This window comes from Entelurus aequoreus, linkage group LG09 (genome assembly GCF_033978785.1).
Source record: "Entelurus aequoreus isolate RoL-2023_Sb linkage group LG09, RoL_Eaeq_v1.1, whole genome shotgun sequence".
NCBI classification, from domain to species: domain Eukaryota; kingdom Metazoa; phylum Chordata; class Actinopteri; order Syngnathiformes; family Syngnathidae; genus Entelurus; species Entelurus aequoreus.
The window spans coordinates 28,032,216-28,042,671 of record NC_084739.1 but is presented as its reverse complement, the minus strand read 5'-3'; the positions used below and the strand labels follow the sequence as shown (position 1 = coordinate 28,042,671).

General features: G+C 44.8%; 1 protein-coding gene across 2 annotated transcripts in view; it reads left to right on the top strand.

The window, feature by feature from the left end:
- Nucleotides 1-2,731: 2,731 nt before the first annotated feature.
- Nucleotides 2,732-10,456, top strand: part of ism1 (isthmin 1) — a 51,904-nt gene continuing 44,179 nt past the window's right edge. For both annotated transcript variants that reach the window (XM_062058487.1, XM_062058486.1), the window contains exon 1: nt 2,732-3,345. In XM_062058487.1, coding sequence (XP_061914471.1) covers nt 3,220-3,345 — 126 coding nt within the window. In that variant the 5' untranslated portion in view covers nt 2,732-3,219. The remainder of the gene's footprint in view (nt 3,346-10,456) is intronic.

Genomic DNA, 10,456 nt, shown 5'->3' with positions numbered 1-10,456 from the left:
ATTTGGCCCACTTTTTTTAATCAGCTATGCACTATAGTATTTTATGCCTGGGTGGGGGTCCTGCTTTGGAAAGATTGTGTACCCCTTTCAGAGATCACATTTAGTTCCCCTTAAAACATTCACATGTTGCATGAGATGAAGTGTTTAACTTTCTGTCCGTAAAATAAATATTTTTATTAGCAATTATGTAGTCCTGTAACATAATTTCATGATTAATATCCAAAAAATAACATTCTTAACAAATGACAGTAGAATAAGCACACTGATTGAGGAGTCATAGTAAAACGACCTGAAATTGACACTTTACGTGTAGTGTTGGAGTTGTCCAACTTTTTGTGTGGCCATAAACGCACCAGTGGCTAATTGCCATAGTGCAGGGGTCGGCAACCCAAAATGTTGAAAGAGCCATATTGGACCAAAAATACAAAAACAAATCTGTCTGGAGCCGCAAAAAATTAAAAGCCATATTACATGTGTCATGAGATATAAATTTAATTAAGAGGACTTAAAGGAAACTAAATGAGCTCAAATATAGCTACAAATGAGGCATAATGATGCAATATGTACATATCGCTAGCCTAAATAGCATGTTAGCATCGATTAGCTTGCAGTCATGCAGTGACCAAATATGTCTGATTAGCACTCCACACAAGTTAATAACATCAACAAAACTCACCTTTGTGTACTCATGCACAACGTTAAAAGTGTGGTGGACAAAATGAGACAGAAAAAAAGTGGCATAAAACACGTCCTAGAAAGTCGGAGAAAGTGATACATGTAAACAAACTATACGGTGAGTTCAAGGACCGCCAAAATTAGTAGGACAAAACGGCGCTCGCCAAATACTCGAATCAGTGAAGCATGTTTAATATAAGCAGTGTGATTTATAACAATTAGGGAGGTTTGTGTAATGTTTGTCCTCCTACAGAAACCATACTAAACAAAAAAATAGATTTTTTTCCCCTCATCTTTTTCCATTCTTCATACATTTTAAAAAAAAATCTCCAGAGAGCCACTAGGGCGGCGCTAAAGAGCCGCATGCGGCTATAGAGCCGCGGGTTGCCGACCCCCGCCATAGTGTATGTGTTGGTGCAGGTGAGAGAGAGAGCAAGCGGCTGCTGTTCATAAAACAGATGACAAAGAGTTGCTTTTGGCTTGGTTTGTACGGTAGACAACGACCAGTTTTGCTAGATAAAAGTATTTTACACATTGTTTTGGTGTGGTTATGGCCGACAAACCATTTCGCTAAATAAAGGGACCGATGGAATTCCTGTCCTCCTTTCAGTGTCTCCACAGACGTTACAATAATTTAAGTGTTGACAAACATTGTTTTATCTGTTGTGGCCGCCTTTCGTCACCTGTTACTCACAGTTGCTTTGCAATATCATATGAAAAAAACAATTTGTTTATTTTGTTTAGAGTGGGATTTCATTTTTTGCGCGGCATAGATTTGCTGTGCGCAGAGGACTCGTGAGCAGTGCGCAGTTGCGCAGGGGCGCACCTTAGAGGGAACGTTGCCCCGGGTGTACCCCGCCTTCCGCCCGAATGCAGCTGAGATAGGCTCCAGCACCCCCCGCTACCCCAAAAGGGACAAGCGGTAGAAAATGGATGGATGATTGATTGATTCGGCCAGGGGGTTGAACTCACGACCAAACGATCTCAGGGCGGACACTCTAACAACAAGGCCACTGAGCAGATATGTAGCATAATCCAGTGGTTCTCAACCTTTTTTCAGTGATGTACCCCCTGTGAACATTTTTTAATTCAAGTACCCCCTAATCAGAGCAAAGCATTTTTGGTTGAAAAAAAGAGATAAAGAAGTAAAATACAGCACTATGTCATCAGTTTCTGATTTATTAAATTGTATAACAGTGCAAAATACTGCTAATTTGTAGTAGTCTTTCTTGAACTATTTGGAAAAAAAGATATAAAAATAACTAAAAACTTGTTGAAAAATAAACAAGTGATTCAATTATAAATAAAGATTTCTACACATAGAAGTAATCATCAACTTAAAGTGCCCTCTTTAGGGATTGTAATAGAGATCCATCTGGATTCATGAACTTAATTCTAAACATTTCTTCACAAAAAAAGAAATCTTTAACATCAATATTTATGGAACATGTCCACAAAAAAATCCAGCTATCAACACTGAATATTGCATTGTTGCATTGTAATGAATGGAATAGCCTACTTGATATGATGTTCAGTTTATGAACTTACATTCATATTTTGTTGAAGTATTATTCAATAAATATATTTATAAAGGATTTTTGAATTGTTGCTATTTCTAGAATATTTAAATAAATCTCACGTACCCCTTGGCATACCTTCAAGTACCCCCATTTGAGAACCACTGGCATAATCTACAAAGATACAAAGAATTGCTATTGCGACATCTAGTGGACACATTTAGAACAGCGGTTTCTTTCATTCAGAAATTTCTGCTCGTTTTTTATACCTGGCAAACTCATCCCACGGGCCAGATAAAACCTGTTTGCGGGCCTGATTTGGGCCAAGGGCCGTACGTTTGACACCCCTGGTCTAAGGAGAGTCTTATTACATGTTTTTTAAATGTACTTTTTGTAGTAGTTTGCCGACTTGAGGTGTTTGCCACTTGAGAGAGTCGAGTGTGTCCAAGTGGGATGAAAGAGTTAACAGGGGGAGGGGCGCACATAAGGAGGGTTGAGGAAGGGGTGTAGACTATAAAGGTGACTTAAGACAACATCAGAGCACAACGTGACACGCTCTCACCTCCTCTTCCTCTTCCTCTTCCTTCCTGCCGTGGCTCACCTCCTCCAGGCGCACATTCTAGCACCTTCCTCATGGACGCACTCTGAAACACGCCCGTCAGGACTGAAGAGGGTCAACGACGCATTCATTCGGTTCCGTGGAGGACCAGCGAAGGCGGCACATGGAGCACAATGTGGACCAACGTGGACAAAAGTGGACTTGAGGACGCAACAAGTGGGAATCAGAGCGCGCGAGCCGGACTCGAAACATCCACGCCGCACGTGTGAACACGTACACTCTGCCGTGTTTACTAACTCCCTCGGACTATTTTTTATTGATTTATTTATTTTTTTCGCAATTCTGATCCCCGAAGTGGCTCCGAAGTGGTGTTGCGGCTCCTCGTCCCCGGCGGATCCGGAGATCGGAGCCTCTGCACCGGGCGGAGGCGGAGCTCCGGCGGGCCCGAAGGGCGGCCGCGTCAGGAGGATGGCACGGCTGGCGGCCGAGCTGCTGCTGCTGCTGGGACTTCTCCTTCTCACTCTGCACATCACCGTGCTGAGGAGCAGCGCGCTGCCGCCCGCCAACGTCAGCCTGAGCCTGGATCACAGCGAGGTGAGTCCCGCTTCGTTTCCGTCTCTGCGGGATGAGGGTGTTGGCACATGCGCGGAAGCGAGCCCCCCCCTCCCCGGGAAAGGCAGTAAGTCGGAGGTGAGAGGTCAGACCCTCTCCGCCCCGAAAGCCGACACACCCCGCTGTTGTTGTCCTGAGGGGGTTAAATGCTTGCTACGGGCTCTTCTCTGTCATCATGCACTCATCAATGTCATTCCAAGTGATGAGAAGGAAGGGACCCTAAAATGTACTTATAGGATCCAAAAGTCACCGGCTCATAAAAGTGTCATGAGTCAGCAATAAATTGATATTTTATGTACTTTAATGCTTGAAATTCTTCAATAACCTCAAATGTATGTTTAGTTGTTTTTTTTAAGTCAAAAATAACAACACATATATATATATATATATATATATATATACATATATACATATATGTATATATATTAGGGCTGTGAATCTTTGGGTGTCCCACGATTCGATTCAATATCGATTCTTGGGGTCACGATTCGATTAAAAATCGATTTATTTATTTTTTCAATTTAACACGATTCTCGATTCAAAAGCGATTTTTTTTTTCCCAATTCAAAACGATTCTCTATTCATTCAATACATAGGATTTCTGCAGGATCTACCCCAGTCTGCTGACATGCAAGCAGAGTAGTAGATTTTTGTAAAAAGCTTTTATAATTGTAAAGGACAATGTTTTATCAACTGATTGCAATAATGTAAATTTGTTTAAACTATTAAATGAACCAAAAATCTGACTTATTTAATTTTTGTGAAAATATTGGACACAGTGTGTTGTCAAGCTTATGAGATGCGATGCAAGTGTAAGCCACTGTGACACTATTGTTCTTTTTTTTAAATTTTTTATAAATGTCTAATGATAATGTCAATGAGGGATTTTTAATCACTGCTATGTTGAAATTGTAACTAATATTGATACTGTTGTTGATAATATTCATTTTTGTTTCACTACTTTTGGTTTGTTCTGTGTCGTGTTTGTGTCTCCTCTCAATTGCTCTGTTTATTGCAGTTCTGAGTGTTGCTGGGTCGGGTTTGGTTTTGGAATTGGATTGCATTGTTATGGTATTGCTGTGTAATGTTTTGTTGGATTGATTAATAAAAAAATAATAATAATTTTAAAAAAATAAAAATACTCCTCTCTGAGCTGCCACCTTACCGTGGTAGAGGAGTTTGCGTGTCCCAATGATCCCAGGAGCTATGTTGTCCGGGGGCTTTCATGCCCCCTGGTAGGGTCTCCCAAGACAAACAGGTCCTAGGTGAGGGATCAGACAAAGAGCAGCTCGAAGACTTCTATGGGAATGAAACAACAAAGACTCAGATTTCCCTCGCCCGGACGCGGGTCACCGGGGCCCCCCTCTGGAGCCAGGCCCGGAGTTGGGGCACGATGGCGAGCGCCTGGTGGCCGGGCTTGTCCCCATGGGGCCCGGCCGTGTACAGCCCAAAGAGGCAACGTGGGTCACCCCTCCAATGGGTTCACCACTCATGGGAGGGGCCGTAGAGGTCGGGTGCATTGTGAGCTGGGCGGCAGCCGAAGGCAGGGCACTTGGCGGTCCGATCCTCGGCTACAGAAGCTAGCTCTTGGGACGTGGAACGTCACCTCGCTGGAGGGGAAGGAGCCTGCGCTAGTGCGCGAGGTAGAGAAGTTCCGGCTAGATATAGTCGGACTCACCTCGACGCACAGCAAGGGCTCTGGAACCAGTTCTCTCGAGAGGGGCTGGACTCTCTTCTACACTGGCGTTGCACGCAGTGAGAGGCGACGAGCTGGGGTGGCAATTCTTGTTTCCCCCCGGCTCAAAGCCTGCACGTTGGAGTTCAACCCGGTGGACGAGAGGGTAGCCTCCCTCCGCCTTCGGGTGGGGGGACGGGTCCTGACTGTTGTTTGTGCTTACGCACCAAACAGCAGTTCAGAGTACCCACCCTTTTTGGATGCGCTCGAGGGAGTACTGGAAAGTGCTCCCCCGGGTGATTCCCTTGTCCTACTGGGTGACTTCAACGCTCATGTTGGCAACGACAGTGAAACCTGGAGAGGCGTGATTGGTAAGAATGGCCGCCCGGATCTGAACCCGAGTGGTGTTTTGTTAATTGGACTTTTGTGCTCGTCACAGATTGTCCATAACGAACACCATGTTCAAACATAAGGGTGTCCATATGTGCACTTGGCACCAGGACACCCTAGGCTGCAGTTCCATGATCGACTTTGTAGTTGTGTCATCGGATTTGCGGCCTCATGTTTTGGACACTCGGGTGAAGAGAGGGGCGGAGCTTTCTACCGATCACCACCTGGTAGTGAGTTGGCTGCGATGGTGGGGGAGAATGCCGGACAGACCTGGCAGGCCCAAACGCATTGTGAGGGTCTGCTGGGAACGTCTGGCAGAGTCTCCTGTCAGAGAGAGAGTTTCAATTCCCACCTCCGGAAGAACTTTGAACATGTCACGAGGGAGGTGCTGGACATTAAGTCCGAATGGACCATGTTCCGCACCTCTATTGTCGAGGCGGCTGATTGGAGCTGTGGCCGCAAGGTAGTTGGTGCCTGTCGTGGCGGTAATGCTAGAACCCGTTGGTGGACACCGGCGGTGAGGGATGCCGTCAAGCTGAAGAAGGAGTCCTATCGGGTTCTTTTGGCTCATGGGACTCCGGAGGCAGCGGACAGGTACCGACAGGCCAAGCGGTGTGCGGCTTCGGCGGTCGCGGAGGCAAAAACTCGGACAGGGGAGGAGTTTGGAGAAGCCATGGAAAACGACTTCCGGACGGCTTCGAAGCGATTCTGGACCACCATCCGCCGCCTCAGGAGGGTGAAGCAGTGCACTGTCAACACCGTGTATGGTGCGGATGGTGTTCTGCTGACCTCGACTGCGGATGTTGTGGATCGGTGGAGGGAATACTTCGAAGACCTCCTCAATCCCACCAACACGTCTTCCTATGAGGAAGCAGTGCCTGGGGAATCTGTGGTGGGCTCTCCTATTTCTGGGGCTGAGGTTGCTGAGGTAGTTAAAAAGCTCCTCGGTGGCAAGGCCCCGGGGGTGGATGAGATCCGCCCGGAGTTCCTTAAGGCTCTTGATGCTGTGGGGCTGTCTTGGTTGACAAGACTCTGCAGCATCGCGTGGACATCGGTGGCGGTACCTCTGGATTGGCAGACCGGGGTGGTGGTTCCTCTCTTTAAGAAGGGGAATCGGAGGGTGTGTTCCAACTATCGTGGGATCACACTCCTCAGCCTTCCCGGTAAGGTTTATACGCCGGATAGTCGAACCTCGGATTCAGGAGGAACAGTGTGGTTTTCGTCCTGGTCGTGGAACTGTGGACCAGCTCTATACTCTCGGCAGGATCCTTGAGGGTGCATGGGAGTTTGCCCAACCAGTCTACATGTGCTTTGTGGACTTGGAGAAGGCATTCGACCGTGTCCCTCGGGAGGTCCTGTGGGGAGTGCTCAGAGAGTATGGGGTTTCGGACTGTCTGATTGTGGCGGTCCGCTCCCCGTACGATCAGTGTCAGAGCTTGGTCCGCATTGCCGGCAGTAAGTCGGACACGTTTCCAGTGAGGGTTGGACTCCGCCAAGGCTGCCCTTTGTCACCGATTCTGTTCATAACTTTTATGGACAGAATTTTTAGGCGCAGTCAAGGCGTTGAGGGGATCCGGTTTGGTGGCTGCAGGATTAGGTCTCTGCTTTTTGCGGATGATGTGGTCCTGATGGCTTCATCCGGCCAGGATCTTCAGCTCTCGCTGGATCGGTTCGCAGCCGAGTGTGAAGCGACTGGGATGAGAATCAGCACCTCCAAGTCCGAGTCCATGGTTCTCGCCCGGAAAAGGGTGGAGTGCCATCTCCGGGTTGGGGAGGAGACTCTGCCCCAAGTGGAGGAGTTCAAGTACCTAGGAGTCTTGTTCACGAGTGGGGGAAGAGTGGATCGTGAGATCGACAGGCGGATCGGTGCGGCGTCTTCAGTAATGCGGACGCTGTATCGATCCGTTGTGGTGAAGAAGGAGCTGAGCCTGAAGGCAAAACTCTCAATTTACCGGTCGATCTACGTTCCCATCCTCACCTATGGTCATGAACTTTGGGTTATGACCGAAAGGACAAGATCACGGGTACAGGCGGCCAAAATGAGTTTCCTCCGCCGGGTGGCGGGGCTCTCCCTTAGAGATAGGGTGAGAAGCTCTGCCATCCGGGGGGAGCTCAAAGTAAAGCCGCTGCTCCTCCACATCGAGAGGAGCCAGATGAGGTGGTTCGGGCATCTGGCTAGGATGCCACCCGAATGCCTCCCTAGGGAGGTGTTTAGGGCACGTCCAACCGGTAGGAGGCCACGGGGAAGACCCAGGACACGTTGGGAGGACTATGTCTCCCGGCTGGCCTGGGAACGCCTCGGGATCCCCCGGGAGGAGCTGGACGAAGTGGCTGGGGAGAGGAAAGTCTGGGCTTCCCTGCTTAGGCTGCTGCCCCCGCGACCGACCTCGGATAAGCGGAAGAAGATGGATGGATGGATGAAAAATAAAAATACAAAATAGAAATAGATTTTTTAAAAATGAGAATCGATTCTGAATCGCACAACGTGAGAATCGTGATTCAAATTCGAATCGATTTTTTCCCACACCCCTAATATATATATGTGTGTGTGTGTGTGTGTGTGTGTGTGTGTGTGTGTGTGTGTGTGTGTGTGTGTGTGTGTGTGTGTGTATGTGTGTGCGTGTATGTATGTGTGTATATATAATATATGTATGTATATATATATATATGTATGTATATATATATATATGTATGTATGTATGTATGTATATATATATATATGTATGTATGTATGTATGTATGTATGTATGTATGTATGTATGTATGTATGTATGTATGTATGTATGTATGTATGTATGTATGTATGTATGTATGTATGTATGTATATTAGGGCTGCAACTAACGATTAATTTGATAAACGATTAATCTGTGGATTATTACTTAAATTAATCGATTAATAATCGGATAAAAGAGACAAACTACATTTCTATCCTTTCCAGTATTTTATTGGAAAAAAACAGCATACTGGCACCATACTTATTTTGATTATTGTTTCTCAGCTGTTTGTACATGTTGCCGTTTATAAATAAAGGTTTATTTTTAAAAAATAAAATAAAAAAATAAAAATTGCCTCTGCGCATGCGCATAGCATAGATCCAACGAATTCATGACTAAATTAATCGCCAACTATTTTTATAATCGATTTTAATCGATTTAATCGATTAGTTGTTGCAGCCCTAATATATATATATATATATATATATATATATATGTATGTATGTATGTATGTATGTATGTATGTATGTATGTATGTATATATGTATGTATGTGTATATGTATGTATGTGTATATGTATATGTGTATATACATATGGCTAAAAACTGTATCACAATATAAGTGTTTTATATCAGTCAATATTGATAATTATTTATATTTCCTATGTAAATTATATTTATATAGCGCTTTTTCTCCAGTGACTCAACGCGCTTTACATGAGGAAACGCATTAACTACATTTAAGCTACATTTGGGTGGCACTGGGAGCAAGATTGGTGAAGTGTCTTGCCCAAGGACACTACGACAGTGACGAGGATGACGGAAGCTGGATTCGAACCAGGAGCTCAAGTTCTTGGCCGGCTGCTCACACCACAACACCCTATCGACCTATCCAAAAATATTTATCAGGAGAAAATATATATTAAATGTAAACTTTTTTTAATTTAAAATGGAACATTTGTCTGAATATAATCCATTCAGCTATCAAGGCAGAAAGGAAAGGAAATGTCAACACAACCATGGAAAACATTTAATGTAAACAAAATTCTAAAATCACAATAAACACTTGACAATAATCTCTGAATATGAAGGTGTAAAAGTAAGGAATATGTGACGTGAATTATATTCATATAGCGCTTTTCTCTTGTGTGTCAAAGCACTTTACATATTATCTAAGTTACATTTAAACCAGTGTGGGTGGCACTGGGAACAGGTGGATAAAGTATCTTGCCCAAGGACACAACGGCAGTGACGAGGATGGTGGAAGCGGGGATCGAACCTGGAACCCCCAAGTTGCTAGCTCGGCTACTCCACCAACCGAGCCAGTGTAAAAAAAAAAAGCTTAATAAAGTATAACAAAATAGTACAAAGTGTGAAAATGTATACATGTGGGAAAACCTGAAAAGAACAATTTTTATGCAAGATTTGTGCCAGGAAGTTACGGTTGTGCTCTCAGGTGGTGTGGTATTACCGGGCTTGGTGGGGACGAGTGCCTTGCATAATTTACCAACCACAACGTCATTTAAAAAAATCCAACAATTGACTTACTGTAAAGGTGACTTTTTCTGTTTTATCGAAAATTTCTTCACTCTCTGCAGCGCTAATTTTTAGTTTCTCTTCTCTCTCCATGCAAATAATCAACCGCGAGGCAGCAAGATGGCGCAACCAAACATGGTAGTTGATACTGTTAGCTGATTGGCTGTTAGCATGTCACTCCCACTGACCAAGGTTCACTTTCTGCGTTGCTTGGTTATCAAAGAGCGAGTGCCTTTGTTCATGCCACTAACTATTGATTTGATATTTGTGCTTGAGGATAGGATTCAGGGACGATCTCATTGTTTTACAACGATACGACCCAAAAAGATTCAGTGAGTTGAAATCGATTCAGCAACTTTTTTATCCCAAAAAATCGAATACTAAATACTAATACTAAACAAATACTGAATACTGGACACTGCAGGTGAAGTTTACCATAGATTCAAGATTCTTTATTATCGTTATGCGACTATCACAACATTTTCAGTGAGACTCCCAATTAAAAGTAACGTATAAATACATTCTTCAAGTAGATTCATTTTAAATGATCTAGGCAGCACGGTGGAACAGGGGTTACTGCATGTGCCTCACAATACGAAGGTCCTGAGTAGTCCTGAGTTCAATCCCAGGCTCGGGATCTTTCTGTGTGGTGTTTGCATGTTCTCCCCGTGACTGCGTGGGTTCCCTCTGGGTACTCCGGCTTCCTCCCACCTCCAAAGACATGCACCTGGGGATAGGTTGATTGGCAACACTAAATGGGTCCTAGTGTGTGAATGTG